Source organism: Haliaeetus albicilla, chromosome 8 (genome assembly GCF_947461875.1).
Source record: "Haliaeetus albicilla chromosome 8, bHalAlb1.1, whole genome shotgun sequence".
NCBI lineage: Eukaryota > Metazoa > Chordata > Aves > Accipitriformes > Accipitridae > Haliaeetus > Haliaeetus albicilla.
In genome coordinates this window covers 16282987-16301579 of record NC_091490.1, presented here as the reverse complement: position 1 = coordinate 16301579, position 18593 = coordinate 16282987, and the positions used below count along the sequence as shown (strand labels likewise).

Below are 18593 nucleotides of genomic sequence, written 5' to 3'. Positions count from 1 at the left end.
CACTAGAATGATGCAACAATTTTAAAGCAATAATTTATACAATGTGTTGTGTTAATCCACGCTAACATTGACATAATTATGAAATTCTGATTTAGTGTGGATGTTATTTTTGCACTTACTGGGGTCATCTAATGATTTCTACAATTAACTATTAGGAAATGATAACATGAAAAGGTTTAAGAATGAATATTAGGCATATGCTAAATTATTGTTTGTAGTATTACATAAAATACAGGCTACATAGTTGCCTGAATTTAAAAGGTAAATAGTCATTGATGTGACTTACTAGGTTGCAGCATCATTGTTTCTTGCTTTACTAGAGTAGTGATGATAGCATGCCTATTTTTAGAGAATTAGAGTTGAACCAAAGCTGAAAATCTCTGTTTTTTCGCTAATTAACTTTTTTTATAACTTAACTTTTTATAAGCTAGTTAACATCAATTGCAGTTTTTACCCAGTTTAAATTAAATAAATAGTACCATAATAACAGAAAACAATGGGTGAAGTATTATTTTTGGTAGTAGTGTTACACAGGATGCCATTGTTTTATTTATCTGCTGGCTTTAAACATAAAGGACTGGAAAGATGTTTGATCCTCATACAACGTCTTGAAATTTTGCTAAGAGTTTCTCTGAGTTCAGATCTGTTTCCTGAGTTAGCTAGGGCCTAATGCCCTGTAAATTTTATAAATAGTACTTATTGTACATAATTTCTTGCATACAACGATTGTAAGGTATGGCGCATGAACAACTAATTCTTTTGCTCTTGAATGTCACTTTGCCTGTAAACTCTGCTATATTTTTCATATCCTTTGTAGGTATTTATTGCCAGGACCTTCACTGTTCCTTATGAAATCATCCTCGTCCAACCTTAGCTGCAGTTCATCTGGAATGCCTCGCCCTAACATTTTGTTCACACACAGATACAGTCACTTGTGAAGCAAAAGGAAAGTTGCTGTTCTTTGTAAATAATGGCATTCAATTTTTTTTTTTTCAAATTAAAATTTGTGATGGAGCTAAATATAAGCGCTGTTATATATTTACTACCATATTATGATAACATTTAGATGAAAACCTACTGTAAAAGCATAGCTTTTCTGGAAACATAATAAACCTTGTTAAGTTGTTTACACACACATGTGAATGTGTAGATCTTGCTAGGTTTATAAGTGATTCCTTCCTACTAGAAATGTTATTTTTGCTGCAGAATATATAAACTGGAATTGATCTTGAAGATCCTATTACAGTGTTACATTATTTTGTAAGTACAATACTTTGACTTGAATATTATTTATTGTAAAGTATACTATTTATTGTCTTAAATGTAATTGATCCTTTAACAAGGCAGATGATTAAAAAACTGTGGTAGAAGAGTAAAACTGTAACAGTCATTGAAAATAATCTAATCATTTCTTGGACATGTTTCAAATAATCCCCAAAACTCTGTAAGCCAAACCTAAAGCAGACATCTTTTTATTTCTCCTCTGAAACTACAAGATCAATTTAATGTTTCTATTTTTCTTAAAGGACATGGTATAGTATCTTTTAGCCAAAGTGAAGGCATCTAGTACACAACCAGTAAAAATATCAGTTTAGGCATTCAGTTTCTGTTTGGATTCTTGTAATAAAATGGAAGCCGGTGTTTGTTACCAGATTTTCATTCACATTACTTATGTCCTGTGCCTTTAGGTTTCCTTTGGGAGCAAGCAGTCATCTCCAACTCACAGAAGCATGCATAGTGCATAGTTTTTCTGTTTTACTGCATAAGTAGTAAAGCAGACATTTTTAGGAAATACCGCAGCTATAATGTATTATTTCAACCTTAAACTAATTGGTTTGTTGTAGTTTTTAGCATACAGTCCAGTACCTACTGTAGAATGTATCCTTGCAATGGACAGTATTTACTAGATTGCTGACACTTTAAAATGTTGGAAATCTAATTCATTAGAAAGCTCTCATTCAGATTCAGCTTCCTGGGCCTGGCTGAAGGGCACAAAAAGAAAATGAGCCAGAGCGGGCACTTAGTGTTAACAGGATTTGTAACCTGAAAACGTCATTCAGGTTTGCTACATACAACCATTCATCCCACTCACCATTGTGCCACATGAGCCTTATTCATTATAGAAATAATTATTAAAAAAATCAGTTAATCTAGATTTAAAAATAGATTAAGTTTTTTAACTGAGTGAAGAACAGAGTAGTTGTTATTTACCAAAGACTTGTTTACTTACCAATCATGTAACCCTGAAACATGTTTGTGAATGATTAATATATTTCAGGTATACTTAAAAAATAATTTTGGGGCTAATTATCCTCAGGAGCAAGTATGTGAGATGTTTTTGATATCCAGAGATTTAAGACAAATTTAAGAGACTTAAGAGATTTGAAACGGAAGTTGTCTGGAAATGATTTTTTAAAATTTTAGTCATAGCATATATAAAATTGGGAATTTGGGTGAGATTTTTGATGCCTGTGCTGTAGTGCCTCAGCTCTAGAACTGCAGGATATATGATAATGAGACTATTTGTAAACAATTGAAAAAACCTCTTGAGATTAGTCAGATTTAAGCAGTCTTCTGGTCTGGTAAAGTCTTTTCATTTTTGTGGTAATACTAGTTTAGTAATGTAGTATGTTCACATTAATTGTATATCTCTTTTGGTCCATACAGTGACTACTGATAAAGCATACTATGGTTATCTGTAAGACCTAATAAAAGCTGTAAATTCTCTCTTCTTGGGGGAGGCTTCCATTCTACTCTGCTTTTGGCCATAAGGATAAAACCAGCTTCCAGCTTAGCTTGCCAGACTCAAAGAGAACCTTAGGATAGTAAGTCCACATGACCTCCCCCCCCCCCCCTTTTTTTTTTCCTTATTTTAAACTATGTTATTATCTCTATTCTCAGAAGCCAGTGCTGGGACAGGTCAATCTGTACAGAACACTCAGCCAGCAGAAAGGGGGCTACTAACCATACCTATGCGGTATGGACAGATCTAGCATGTACAAAAGCGGACCAGGTTGTTGGTTTACGTCTGACGTTACTTAATATATTCATATTTCTGATAACCTTTCCTCAAGCGGTACTGTGTTCCTAACAATGTGTGAATCGACACTTTCAATAACCGTAACGCTGCGGTTCCCTGCCAGCTCCTCAGAACCAGTGCGTATGGTCTGCGGGTGGATCGTGGGCTGCACGTACCCTCTGACTCCAGATAGCGCGGTAGGTGGAAGCGTTTACTGCCGCCCTTCTGCACAACAGCAGCATTTTCTTCGCGGTCAGATGAGTGGTTGGAGTAAATGAGCCTTTAAATAGTAATTAGTTCCGGCCTTGGGCTCTTGCAGGTGCCCCTGCGGCTGAACCTGCAGCCTGATGCCCAGCAGACGTGCTGAGCCCTCGCCTTGGCCCCGCCATCAAACCTTTGCTCGGGAAGCCACAGATTAATCAAATGTGGAGGTGAGACCGACCTCCTCGATGCCTCCCATGGTACGACAGGGTCTCGAGCGTATTTCCAAGCTTGGTGAGAGCGGTAATTAGAAGGAAAAGAACAGGGATACATTTTTTACCAGAGGTTGTCCTTCACCCATTTAAGACGCGAGTAAAAGACGGTCACGCGTTGTGTAACGGTGTATGATAATGTTAGTAACTTAAAAAACCCAAAGCCCCTCTGATCCAGACGCGAGGCGCTCCGTACGTCCCGGCGGGCGAAACGCGGCGGGAGCGGGAGCGGGAGCGCGAGCGCGAGCGCACCGGCTCCCGCCCCCGGCGGGAAGCGCGCGCGGAGGGGCGCGGAGGGAAGCGGGCGTCCTCGCGACGGGCGCTGAGGAGCGGCTCGGGTCCCTCGCTGAGTTCTGCTAGTAACTGCGCCTGCGGAAACCCACTGGCGTTTGGTCAGAAGTATTGCCCTCTGCTGGAGGGCGTTGTTTTCCCCTACACGGCTGTTACAATTATTTTGTTTAGAGCAGGCTGGAAGCGCGGGCAGGGCCGTCCCGCCAGCCCGGCGTCGCCCGGCCTGCCTGCCGCCCGGTGGCGGGAGCGCGGCTCGACAGCTCCGGGAGAGCCGGGAGCCCGGTGCCGAGCCGGGCCCGCTCCCTTCCCTCCACCTCCCGGGCCGCCGCCGGTCCCGCGTCCCCGCTCCGAGGGAGGCCCGTGAGGAGGCAGCAGCAGGTAGGGGCGGCGAGGCTGCGGGGTGGTTCGGTCCCGGTGCTTCGCTGGTGTGGCGGCAGCTTCTTTCCACAGCTCCTTGGGTAGCACGAGAGCGCAAGACGCGGGGCTGTGGGTAACCGTAATGGCCGTAAAAGATGCCTCTCCGCCGTATCTGCTGTCTTGAAGTAAGCTCTCGTTGATAGCGGTGCAGTTCCGGCAAGCTGGCGTGGTGGGTAGGTGTTCAGGGAGAAGGAGCCTGCTCTGGCATGACCGTCGCCGTGTGGACGCAGGTTCACTGCGCCCTGCAGGTTCTCGTACTGCGCTACTGCGAGGGCAGGGTGAGCAGCTGTAGGGGTGGGCTCAGAAGTGCCAGCTAGGAAACCTTACAAAGACTTCGTGCTTTGTTTATGGTCCAAAGAGCAAGCAAAATAACGATTTTCAAAGCACTGCTTTGCCAAAGTAATGTTACAGGAAACGTTACTTGAAATACCTCATAAGGATACCTGTTTGGTAGACCTCAGCCTTGGGTTACTGTCCTGTCTAGAAAGGAATGTCTTGTCCTCGTTATGGGAAAATTAGTCTCTTAATTGTCGATTGTCTGTACAGGAAAGTAAACAAATTCATCAGCTTTTAAAATTACATCTGAATGGTTCCTTAGCTGGGCTAGGAGCTCTAGAACAAATTCACTTTTAAATATAAAACCATAATTTTGCAGTCTTTGACTTTCCCTCTGTGTTCAAGTGAAAAGACTGAATTGCATTGACAGTTATAACATCTAATTTAGGTGTTAGCAAATGTGAATATTTGCAAGTTAGCTTTGCATGCAGTGTTAAAACAGTTAGCTCGAAGCTGTTGCATTTATTCCCATTTTTAGGAGAAAATAATTTGCTGTTAAACGGCATACTTATTAGAAAATCTTTCGCTCCAGTATTTGCTAAAAACACTTGTAATTTTTTCTGTATGTGGTAAAATTCCCATGCGTTAGTTATTCTGCATCTGTGTTCTTTGTTCTTTGCCAGCCACCTCTGTGCCATTCCCTACGTTGTTGAAATTGCTTGTTAATGTAGAAGAGTCTTTGTTGGTGTGTAAATACCTGTAGCACTTCAGGACTCTTAAGGAAATCAGGGGTAATTTTACCATTTACATATATGGAACAGGAGAAGATTCTGCTTGTAGGGGAGCAAGACATGCATTCTTGGTTTTTTTTTAATATATCCTCATTTCTTCTTTTAAAACAAAAGGCCACGTTTACGTACTAAGGAGAACTCTTAATACTGAACTTAGAACTGCCCTCCTTTCACCACAGATGTTATTACTCATACTATAAAATAATACAGTAAAAAAATGCTATGCATGGCCCTTAAGTGCCCTCTGAACAGGTCTGCCTGCTCATAGTGCCATAGAGCCAAATGGATCCTGTACCTGGCTGAAACGGTGGCTGACACGGATGCCCAGAATCTACTCGGTATGCCATGCTGGCTCAGGTGGCTGCACAGCAGTCCGTCAGTTGGTCACCCTGTGTGCCTGCCCCTATCAGGAGTTATCAGCAGCATTGTGAAGGGTAGAAGAGCAGAGGGAAGTGACCCATACCTGCCTTTCCTGCTGTGCCCTCACCAAATCCCTGCTCACGGCTACTGTCACGCAGTTTTGCTGAGCATCATCGCGCAGCGTGCTGCTGCATAGGTTTGGCAGCATAGGCAGTTCACTCACTGCAGAGAACTGGCTTCGAAGGCTGAGGGTGGCGGGCATGAAGTGGGGTGGAGCCCAAAAAGGGTATGAGAATTCAAGACATCTGGTGGGAAAATGCATTATCCTGGTGTAGGTTTCACATTAAAGGTTTTCCTTGTGCCCATCATTGTGGAAATGATTTGCTCTGTTGTAGCAGAACAAAAATCTGTTTCATTTAATGCTATGTATGATTTTTAACTGAGTGTCATAGTGTCATCTGACCCACTCAGTCGTTCCCGCCACAATTCCCCACAGTCCACTGTCTCTCTCAGAAGCTTTTCAGAAGGACATAGAGGACCCTATTTTCTAAATAAAAGCTTTCCATTTCAAGATTAAAAAAATGTCATGCAGTAACTGTATTGCAGACTTCTATGTAGTGCACAGATTTCTTGATCTGACTTTGGTATCAGAAGCACTCTGGTTGTCATTGCACAAGAGGAATGGGATTAATTTACTTTGCGAAGAGAAATACAGCTCTGAGTGACACACAAGTGGACTCAGCAATACTCAGCAATGGTGCATCTGGCACACGAATAGACAGAGATGAGAACTCAGTATGTGTTTCCAGGAGTGTGCAGCTGCGCCCCAAGCAGCCCTTGCGTGTAGGCACCTCTCTGCAGAGTGCTGAATGGTCTTGGCTCTTGCTGAAGTCGCTTCCTTGTGGCTCTGACATTGCTTGCTCCGAGAGACTTGTGGGCCGCATACAGCTGCAGATTTCATTAGTACAAGTGTTTGTTTGGTAAAATAACCGATACACAATATCCCTTACAAAGGCAGTAAATTACTCAAGCAACTAAACGTTGCTAATGAGAAGTAGGGTACGTTGTCCTGTGTGGAGATCTGTACTTTCTCTGGTACCTAATGAATTAGGGGGTGTTGTGCAGTGTAGACATATTTTTGGTAACTGACCATGTTGGTAAATAGTCAGCAATCTCAGAGCTATGTCAGGCTTGGAAGAGTTGGACTTCCTTCCAGCCCAGCTACCCTTTCCCGTTCAGCCCTATTAGATGATAGCAGGCATTCTGCTGAGTAAGGTCATTGGGCGTACAGCCTCTTCCCTCCCCGTGCAGGGTTTGTGCTGTTCATGGGAGTGAGCTTTTTTCACAATTGTTTAGGATTCAAGTAATCTGATTTCTTTTATTCTGATTCAGAGAATGAATAAAGTAGCTGCATCAAAATGAAATAGTACTAGACAAATATGCTGTAGGGCGGTTTAAGTTTAGTCACATCGTTGTTGGTTGCTTTGGTTTAATATATTATGCAGCGAGAAGCAATTGAGAAAGCTTAGTGCCATAGTGAAAAATAAGTTCCTCTGGCACTTAAAATAATTTCTACCAGCACTGGTAAGCTGGACCTGACAGCATCTTTCCAATCTTTAATTTACTTCATTTGTGGGATGATTTGCCAGATTAATCAGCATGATTGCCTACAGCTGTGTGGTTGGGTTATACTCAGGGTGCACTAAACTTCATTATGTTGCAGGCCAAGAGTAGAGTTTGTGCATACCATTGTTTTTGTTTGCAGTGGTTTCAGAGTGTGTGTTCCTCTCCTGTCACCACATCCTCTGGTTTTGTTTTGAAGCACGGGACGTGAACCAGAGACTGCTCCCTAACTTCTTTCAGCCTTGACATGCGTTTTGACATACTGAGAAGCTAAATGCTTTGCTCCACAGGTGTGCCACTGAGTAGGATGGTACTGGTCACAGTTGGTGAATAATAGGAACATAGGTAGCAAGAGAATTTTTTTGGAAAAGCAGTGTACAGCGCAGTAGTTTTATACTTGATAGTTTACAGGCTGTTGGTACCTTGCTCGCACACATCGTTACAGCTGTCAGAGCATCATGGCTGTTTGCTGTGGTAGAGGAGGGCACTGCTAATGCAGACTGTTCTTTCTGAACTGTGAAAGTTTGCAGTTTTTCTTCCCTTCCTTCCCCTCACCCCCAGCCTGCTCAGGTGGAGGGAACAGTAAGCTTTGTATGTCTTATAACTTCTGAATGTTAACAAATCTGGGTTTGAGGAAAAAGCTTTAATAGAAATACGAATTATCATCTAATATGAATCAGTGTTCAAACTATCCCAGTATACGTTCTTACCTGTGTTTGAATACAACTCTTTTTATAAAAAACATGTTTGAGTTGCCTGAATACTATCCACTTAATAGACTTTGTAACATTTCTGCCTGTTATATATCTTCTTTCAAGTACACAAATACAGGTATTATTAGTAATAATAGAAAACCTACCTGGGATTAGAAAGCTGTAGTAATCGGATGGCTACTCTTACTTGAGAAACACGCATGTTGGGAAGAAGCTTGGCTCTCAGTCAAGCTTTTGGAATGATGGGGTCTATTTCACAGTAATTTTTTTTCTCCTGTACAGGCTGCAACAACACAGTTGAGTCAAGTAAATAAAATTGGTATATGCTTTTGTTTTAGTTGGCTGCTGTATAACCTGTTCTACAATTCTAGGCGGACAATTGTATATCTTTTCTTTGTATCAACAACAATAACAACATCCAGTAACACTAATACGCATATTATGTCAGTATTTTTGTTATTCGGGAATTTGTATCTTACCTGAGTTGCAGTTTGGCTTGCAGAGCCTCAGCAGGAAGTATAACACTCTACTGTAATTATTTAATCAACAATAAATTGTACTTCCCTGTGTTGTGTTATTGTGTTTCATTCTTTTTAAAGAAAACATCGTACCTTTCCAATGTAACTTTGCTTTCATTGCACATCTACTGGTGAACCATCGCTCTTCAATATAGTATAGTAGTTGGAGTCTAGCAGTGCTCCCTTCTTGTGTCCGTACCCCTATAAAATTTAATCCCAAGTTTTGCTATTCTGTGGGGAGAAATGGTTTCACAGATTGGTTGTGTTGGTCTTAGACGACTGAGTGTTGAGATTATTTCTAGTTCTGGGAACCGTATGTGGAAATCTGAAAGCAACTGAGCTATACGACAAAGCACCAATGTACTGCAGATTGCATGCTGTCATAGTGCCTATGCAATGTTCTGTCTCACCTCCAGTCCTTAGCAGATGTCAGTAATGTCACCAGTTACACCGCATGCGGTAAGCAGCATTTCCAATAGCAAAGATTCTTATAGCAGGGCCTGTGTCAGGCAGAGTTTGTCATCTGCAGGAAGTCCCCTTCCTCCCATCCCTCTAATGCTGGGCTTCATTTGTACTTTGATTCTGTAAGTCTGCATGGGAAATTATAAAAAATAATTTTCCTTTCCAAGAAGGGAGGGCTGTCTGAGTCTGCAGGATATGCTTGTTCAAAGCACCAGCGAAATAATCAATTTCCAACCTCAAGCCCTTCAGCACAAAGGACTAAGGTTTTGTGGTGCCATGGCATTAAAGGAATTACTTCAGCACTACTGATGATGATTTTTCTTTATTATTATTATTATTATTATTATTATTACAGTTTTCTGCAAAATCACTGGGGAAGAAGGAAGGGAAATTTTTCCCAACTTAACTTTTTCTTGTTGCCAAGGTCAAGTGAGAGAGCAGTCTAGCAATAATTACCCTAGCCTTTTTGTACTGGTAATTATTGGTTACTGGGAAAAATTTCTCCTGGAAGCTTTAATTCCTGTGGACACTTTCTTTTTAATTAAATGATGCAAACAACCCTAACACTACTTAACAGAGGAGCAATTCTTAAAATAACAGTAGTTTTCTACAAATTAATATCAAGTAAGTATCTTTTTTTTTTTTTTAAATCTCACATTATTTTAGCAGGTGGAATATAAGGGCCAGCAGCATTTGTGCAATCAGATATTGTCAGTAGTTTGAGAAGCATTTATCTACAGGAACTATGAAACAGTTAGGCATGCACCAAGCCCTTCAGGGTTGGTGGTCTCTGCCCTCACAGGTAACCAAAAGCAAACCCAGCCGTGCTCTGCAACTGCCCCACTGTCCCTTCATGGGAGCTCTGGGAGGTGGTGAGACCTGTGGACAGACAAGCTGCTGAGGAGATGGGCGTGGGCAGCAGGGGTGAATCAGTTTAAGCTATCAGTATTAGGCTGGCAGGTTGCAAGGAAATCTGTCGTGATGGTTTCTGGAAAACCTTATGCTTTGAATCGAGTTCAGTCAGGCTCCACTGGGTTGTAATATTTCTCAGGCTGAGTAGTTGCTAATATGAGGGCTTCTTTTTGAAACACAGTGAATGGCACTTAGTAAAAAATGCTTTCAGGATCAAGCCAATTGTCACATACAAAAATACAAATCAAGGGTGGCATCCTTGAGTTTACTCATTTTTAAAAGCGGTTTGCTTTTCCTACGTATTTTGAGTTGTGTGGCATAACGTGAAAATTACATTTTTAGTATCTTTTTATATTGCAACATAAAACATTAGGGTTACTCAGGAACCCAAAATGTCGTTAACGTGTAACTTGTATGAACTAAGTATGTCACAGATAATTTGGGGATTAACTTGCAAACCTAATGCATGTAATCTTAGCAATATGGGAAATTCACAGTTGTTTGGAAGAGAAAAAAGGCAGATTATCAGAGGTATAGAAAAGCCAAGTATTTTCTAATTACTGCTGTAGTTAAGGAGGAAAACCCAAACTCTTCTTAAGCTCCCCCCAAAGGAGTTCTCTAGTTTAAACCAGTAATTGCAATTAAGAACATCAAGTAAAAGAATTATATAATGCTGCTCCATTTTGTTATTAAAAGCTTAAACTTTTCCTCTGTTAAAATTGAAAGCGGGAAAAAAAAAATCCCAAAAAGATCTAATTAACTAGTAAACTTGAGTGTTTATCAACTGTAAAAAATGATTTGATTTCTGTTGCAAGTTGACTTATATCCTATTGCTGATTTTAAAGATCAAAGTTAAAATAATTGCAAAACCAGTGATTGGCTATTTATTTATTTATATTTTTAATTGACTTTTTAAAGCTCAGTATTTCAGGATATTTTTTCCCCACTTATTATGGGTTATTGGGATTTGGTATTTAACCTTGCATTTATTCTGTAAGCTGTAAATTAAAAAGCTAAATAATCTGTGTGACCCTTAATAAAACCTCAGTGGTAGGAAGTTGCTCTCAGATATATCAGCTGTGTCGAGGGACTGTAACCAGCAAATTTCTGCCTTCTGTTCATGTTTGGGCTCAACTGTAACAGAAATTGTTAAGTTGTAGTTCAGAACAGCAACAGCGTATTAACCTGTCTGAACTGTGAATGGTGATGGATGTAACAGGCTGCATCCTGCCAGCTGCAGAGAGCTCCAACCTGAAAGAGTGAACGGAGCCTTAGATTTCCCTTCGCCTTGGTCTCCAGGCTGCGGCAGCTTCTCTCCCGCTCTCTAGAGCTGGCTTGCAGGATGGCAAAAATGGAAGAGGGGTGGGATGCTGAGCTGTATGGGGTGGTCCTTCCAGGGGATCAAGAGACAATTAATAGTGTTGAGTAGAAAATTGCTTTGCAGTTTGTCAGGGCTGGTTTCCAGAGAGATGCAGCAGTGGGTGGTATTCCTTGGAACAAGTGATTTTACAAACTCGGGGCGGGATGTGCAGGTGTCACTGTGACTCTTCCCATGTTAGCAAGCATTAGACCTAAACTTGTGTCAAGTGTTTGAAAGACTGAGCTTTTACATGTTGCAGTGCAGTTTTAAAACGTGCTTGCTTGTGTTGTAGTTGGTCTCACAAATGACAAGTCTGTATCTGAGAGTAGCAGAAAGCTAAAAATATTTGTTCTGCAATCAGTTTGTGGGGATTCATATACTTTTCCTGTAGAGCAGCACTGTCTTCTGCCTGACTCAAAGTGATTGCCCAACCCTCACTGAGGTGCTGGCAGGCAGTATTCAAGTGAGAAGCAAAGAATTATGGCTGTATAGCAAATTGGAAGAGTACCCAGTGAAAGCGTATGAGCAGTGAGTGTAGATACCAAACACTTCAGCTGTGATCCACGAGGTTTGTCCTTGTGCTGAGCCCAGGTATCTCCTCCTTGGTTTTTGCCCTTGAGGTACTCTCTGAAGTAGTAGCAGTCTGATGCTAGGGTTGAGTAGAATGTTTCCTCTGTACATTTTGCTATCCAAGATGTGGTCCTGTGGCTGCATCCTCGTGGACAGACTGATGCCCCAGGACAGAGTTCTGAAACCACTCTCAGGAGGAGGGGGGCTGAGAAGAGCTGCAGCAGGCTGTTTCTTGGGGTCCTCCCATAAGTCTTCACATCTATTGATTTGGGGCCAATTTTAAGTTTTACATTAGATGTGCTTGTTTTATATCTAATGCAAACTTGAATTATCAGTAAGTGATTTTTTTTGTTTTTATTTAATGCAGATTATACTTTAAATAAGCAATAGTTAGGTCTTATTTTAAAATTGTTTTTTGCACTGTGATAATTACTCTGTGATCATCTCTTGTGTTCTATAATGTTATAACCTCAATTTTTCATATTGTCAGATTTTCATTCTGGTGCTCTTGATATCAGTTTCCACTATTACAGCTCACCTGATATCCTTTCCCCTGAAATACACTATTGTTTTGATTTTTGTTGTGTGTTGCAAAGGTACACATTAGGGCAGTTAGTTAAAACAGCTAAATTTCTGCTCTGGAGGTGTGGTGCTGTTTATGAATTACTCAATTTATGTTCTTACCATTCATGACTCTGGCAGAACTGTTGACTGAAGTATGGCTCTGTCGAGCTCTCTCTTTACTATTTATATGTAATAATTAGTTTAAAATTTCACTCATCAGTATAGCTACATTAAGTATAACTTCTAGTTACTCCTGGGACAGCAGCTGTAGTGGGAATACTAATCAAATGGCATGGTTACAACAATTCTCCTGCTATTACTCTCTTCTGTGTATGGTTGCAGCAATTTAGCTACACAAGTTCCCTTGCAGATTTTTAGGGAAGTTTTAAATCAGATGAGAGGTTCTGAACATCTTTAACTCTCTCACATCCTGCTGTGATTTGCTTTGATTTACAGATTAGGTGGCTACATCTGGATTGATGCAAGATAAACAGCTTTTTGAAAGATATTAAAAGATAAGATTTTTCTAAATATCAGTAAGTTCTTCAGTAGCTACTTTTTTATGCTTATGCAAAAATCTATGGGTTTATTTGTTGTTCATGGAAAGGGGAGGACAAAGCTTTCAAACTGTGGTGGCTAAAATTATATGCTAAAAACATATTAATACATCTCAGTAACAGAAAGGTGCTGAGCATTTCATTTTGTGCCACTGAAATCCAAGAGAACTGTTAAGTGTTCTCCTATGTTAATGAGGAATAATTCTTATTTAGTTTTACACATGTAGCTTTGAATGCTTTATTTTAGGTGCTTATTTTAAGAAGATTGTCCTTTGTTGATTAGACTTATTCACAAAAATAAATGGAGAAAAGTATTTCCCCTCCTTTAGTACCTGTAAGCCCATGTGTACCCTAAGGATTAATCTCTTTAATTTACATTATTTGCCCTGAATATGAAATAGCCTGAAGGTTACTTGGCCCTGTATAACTACCACACGGAACTGGTTATAAACATTATTACTGCAGTTCTGTGCAGCCCAGGTGGAAAGGACAGGGATTATTATTAAACATTTTTATAGCACAACAGATGCACACGCAAACAGGCTAACACGGAGGAGACAAAATAGGACAACAGCTGAGGAAAACAAGGATGTAGAGATATCATTGGTGAGAAGGTGTCAGGTAAGGAAGAATTTAAACTGGGTGGTTTGTGAGGGTAGGAAGGCCCACTGAGGGCGAGATGCAGGAGAGTATAATACAAAGTGGGAAGGACTGTGTTAGGATGCCGTATTAGGTCTCTTTTGTGGGAGCAGTGATGGGGTTCTCTCAACGAGCTAGAGCAGGAAGTGAATGGATCAGTTTAATTGTCATATCCTGTTTATTCTGCCACTATGCACAAATAACTGTATTTACACTGAAATTTTCAGCGAATGCTTTACTGTTTGCTGCTCTTTGCTTTACTTGCCTTAGCCTCAAGAGTAGTAAAGTACAGCTGCCATTGCCGTATGAAAGAACCAAAACAACTTATCATAATCTTTTTTCCAAAATTATTCTTCCCTTTCAACGTGCATATTTTTGATTAATGCTTTTGTGCATGTAGATATGGTATTGATCGCTTTGGTAAAGTAACGTGGCATATAAGTCTTAAGCCTGATGAAGGAGCTAGGACAAAAGCAGCTAACTTTTTGCATTTTTAGCCATTTCTTAGCTAAAATGATGATGAAAAAATAACCAGCTTTTTAAAAGTATTTAAAATCAGAAGCTAAGGGTTATTTGTAAGAATACAAGGGTTATTTGTGTGGAATTAGAGCTGAATAAATATTTTTTAAGGGCTGGAATTGTTGCACAGAGAAATTTCTGTCAGTACTGCACATTCACCAAAAGAGAGCAACATAGGCACACTGTACGTGCTTAAGGCAAGTGGCCATTTTGCATTGTAAGCAGGAACATATTGTCCTCTGTTTTAGAGTCTATATTTTACCTGCCTCTGAATGCAATGGATGTGGTGCAATTATTAGTTAGGTTTATGGGTATTGATGATGTATGTTTTATGGATTGTATTTTTGTCTTTCAGATGTTTATGAACAATATGTTTCCTCATTCATTATGATTACATTTAGGATACATGTTTATACATTTGCTGAAACATTGCTGCTTTTTTTCCTGTTAGAAACTTTTTTGGATAGCAGACTTTGCATTCATGAATTTTCTTTGGCTAAAGTCATTAAAATGTACTTAACATTTTTAGTTGTCTTAAATACTTTGGCATGATATCAGCTATATTTTTGATTGAATTGAATCTTATAGGCCTAGAAACATGCATTTTTTTAGTATTAATGATTGCCACCATCCTGAGTGTGTAGAGACTGTTTTATTTTACATTCAGTATCATTCTGCTGAATAATTCTTTTAGCCCCAAAGCTAATAAATGCACTCAGATATGTCAAGGTACTTATTTAGGTAAGCATGCGGAAGTTCTTTGAAGTCTCTTTCCTAAAATATTATGTCCATCTTAACTTAGTAACTGATTTTTTTTTAAAGCAAGCCTCAAGATAAGTGATTCTCAAAATAAAAGAACAAGGGATTTGTAATGCACAAGTTTTTTTCAGACAAGTACTTACCTGCAGTGTCCAAAATCTACCTGTCTCATTTCTCGTAACTTAAATTTGGGATTGGTTATTAGCAAATTGGTTGTTTACATTGTCTATATATTACCATACCTTGTGGTCCTTAGCTGGCATAAAGGTGTTGGGGGCATGGTCTTGTGACCTCATTTAGAGCAGCACTAGATCCTACGATCTATGTAGGCTGAAACAAGGGTAGCTCTTACTGCAGCAGGCAAGGGAAAAGGGGAGATGAGCAGCAAAGTCTGTCCTGTGCCAGGCCGAGAAGGTCAGTTTTCTCCTCCCTCTTGTACACAGGAGAGGACGAATGGTTTGTCTCCTTTCTCCTTGTTTTATGTCCTGTGTAGTCCAGAGGTTGAAATAAAACAGATCCACGTTTGTTGCAGCTATTTTTCTGCTAAGCCAGTAGAAACTAAGTGCTGTAAACTTCCCAGTCATTTCCAATGTCCCAATAATAGATGTTTCTTCACTACAGTAACACTGACTGCACACAGTAGACCTGTGTTTGGGAGGACATACTGTGAACCGGAGCCCTCGGGCGGTGATGGTTCCGGAGGTCTGATGCGCAGCTTGTGCCAGTGCCCGTGCAGGGCTCAACAGCACAGATGCCCTGAGGCAAGTCCCAAACTCTGTAAAGACTCTTGAAAAGATCTGTTAGTCCAAATGGCATTAGTAGGATTCACTTAAGGGGGTCCAACAAAACGTCAGCTGAATGACATGTTCAGGCCCGTGGAAAGATGGAGGGGGTCAGAGAGCAGGAAAACAGGAAAAATGGAGATGCTGATGAATTGCTGTAGGAAAACCAGCATCCCATTATGTTTATTAGGAATGTGGATGATGCATAGTAAAAGAAATGAAACATGAGATGTATGTAAAATGGGAATGAGTTTGAATGTAAATGTGGCCAGTGGCAACACAAATGATAGTATGTTTTTAATAGTTAGAAACCTCACATGAAAGACTTGCTGGAGCCTGGAAGTGCTAGGTGTGTGGTTCTCCGGAAAGAAAATTATGTTCTTCTTTAGCCTGGATTTTTGAATGTATGTGCCCCTATTTACTTTTACTTAAAAATAGAAACCTGTTAATTTCAGAGTTCAGTATTCTGTGAAAGTTCCCTGCAAAGAACAAAAGGGTAGCTCTGATAGATGCTCGGTGTGGGAGTGAGAATATGTTGGGCTCTGGAGAGCTAAGCAAAGATACAGCAAGGTTTGGCTGTGCTGGAGGCTTTGAGCCCATGTTTGTTTGTTGTGTTGTGTCTGTTGGAATAAGTAGCTCTTCATCTGAGACCTCCGTGCACAGAGAGTGACCCTGTGTGTGCCAGGCCGACTCTGCCCCTGAAGAGCTACTCTCACATCTCTTTGCCAGCTGTGCATAAGCATTGGATTGAACCTGTTTTTGCTCCCACTAGAAGAGATGTCTGCATAAGCTGCCTAAAGTCTAAATGGTAAGGACTGCATGTAAATAAGACAAAATGTGTATATATTTACAGATGTACATGCATGTACACACATGAATTTTGCTCAAAATATTTAAATCCAGAATTCTGGAAGAACAGATTGTTCAATAAAAGTATGTTTTTCTGACTACTAGCCAAGACATCATCCTTTTTCCAAATACATTCAGACTTTGAAGCATTTGAAAGAAGCATAGACTAATAATTCTGAGGCTGCCTAAGCGTTCAAGACTTAGGACTCTGGATGCTTCACATCTGAGATTAAAATAGAGCATTTCTGAAACTCATGTTTCAAAAGTGTGGGGTCTTGCAAAATACCAGGAGATACCCAGGCTCTTGAGTTACACAGCCAGGCTAGCAAACCCAGCTGAGGGAGGAGCATTTGCACAAGAGGCATCTAAATGAGAGGCCATCATGGATTTCTGAATCTGCATTTTCATACATAGTTCTAGACCAAAAAAAAGGGTGTTTCCTAGAAATTATTTTTGGTAAAAAATGTTGAATTGTTCAACTGACTGTTCTTTTGACTCACTATAGTAGTTGTCTGTGTACGTACACTGTACACAATCAAATCAGGAATGGTATTTTAACTATAAAATTGTGTAAACTTATAACTGTGAATTAAACTGACCTCATCGTGAATGCCAGCGGTACAAACAGAGACAAAATATGACTCAATGTTTCCAGACAAAGTTTGTATAATGCCTGTGAACAAAAGGTGCTTATCCTTTACTAACAAGTTATATGTTGGTCAGTATAATCTGCAATGTTGTTATCGAACCATTCTTATTTAGAGCAAGGTGTGTAATTTTCATGACTGTTGCTGCTCCGTTCTTTTATCAGTGGAAACCTTCCACTCATGATGCTCTGGTTTGCAGGAATGCAAACAGTGAAACTACCAGTCCTTGACCAAAAGTTCTGGGAACTTTTCATGAAATTAGTTAGTGTGGCTGAGAACATGCTGCCTTTAGGTTCCCACTCACTGATAGTAGGGAAAACTTTAAAAAATGAGGGCCATTGTGCAGGTGGATGGTGTTTCTGAAGTGGTAAGCAAATGAGCGTGTCTGCGATGAGAGTTTTGTTTGCTCAGGAAGTGCCCTAATATACACTGCAGCTGCACAGAAGTTTCTTGCTTTAACCTGCACCCTTTGATACTAATGGGCTAGTGCTTGAGACTGGAGCCCTGTTGCTTCAAACTGTGATAGTGTCAGCATAAAAAACCAGTTAGATTCTTGAGCAGGGAATACTTTTCATGGTCATACTGTGCTCCTATGAAGGTCAGGTTTGGGAGAAACTTTATATATACCCCCCCCCCCCCCCCTTATTTAAAAAAAATCTGCTGTCTGTTCCTCCATATTTTGACCATATTTTTTAGTGATCCAGATCTATAGTGGTGTTACAGATCTTTGCTAATTTTTAGTCTGCCTCTTTCTAGTTTCCATCTATTGACAACTATTTTCTGCTCATCTGTCTATGCAAAACAGAGCCTAAAATGCTTTGTGCAGTTGGTAATGTAATTTCTGGCAAAGGTAGATTTCAGCTGCTAAGAGAGAGAAATTATTAGAATGGGAGAAACTTCCAACTCAATTCTTGCTGTGTTTGCTTCTGTGATTTGTTTGTGTAACACAGTATTGTAGATATTACCAGCTAAACAGCCCTACATCATCTGGCCCCCTGTTGTAAGGGTGAGATGTCTAAAAGAGCACAGCAGGGGCATGAGAATTGCAGAACTTAAGATCAGAATTGACCAATACATTACTTAAAATAATTGTTTAAATCTGTAGTATCCAACTGATGGTGGATGATGGCTTCACACTTATGCTTCTTGTAATAATTTTAATGAAGCTGCAGCTTTCCAGCCATGTATAATGTGAATTTGGAGATCGGTCGTTGCTCTGCAGTGCCCTCAGCAGCAGGATGTGGATACTGCTGCCACATCACTGACAAGATGTAGCTGTATTACCGAAACAAAGCATGTGAGCAGCAGGATGATATTAGGTATTTTTCATGAAATTATTTTGGCTTTTGTTTTATGCAGGAAAACTTACTAAGATCAGCAGTCATTTAAAATACTTTTAAGCATATAACTGAAATGTAACATGAATTATCATTTCATATTTCATTGCTATTCTTTGCATGCTGTCGGTGATTCCTGGCTCTGTAAATTATAG

General features: G+C 40.2%; 1 protein-coding gene across 9 annotated transcripts in view; it reads left to right on the top strand.

Moving 5' to 3' along the window:
• The window catches only part of TTLL7 (tubulin tyrosine ligase like 7), an 81423-nt gene extending 78430 nt beyond the window's left edge, over positions 1 to 2993 (top strand). For all 9 annotated transcript variants that reach the window (XM_069789088.1, XM_069789087.1, XM_069789083.1 and 6 more), the window contains one exon: positions 818 to 2993. In XM_069789088.1, coding sequence (XP_069645189.1) covers positions 818 to 938 — 121 coding nt within the window. In that variant the 3' untranslated portion in view covers positions 939 to 2993. The remainder of the gene's footprint in view (positions 1 to 817) is intronic.
• The last annotated feature ends 15600 nt before the right edge of the window (positions 2994 to 18593 follow it).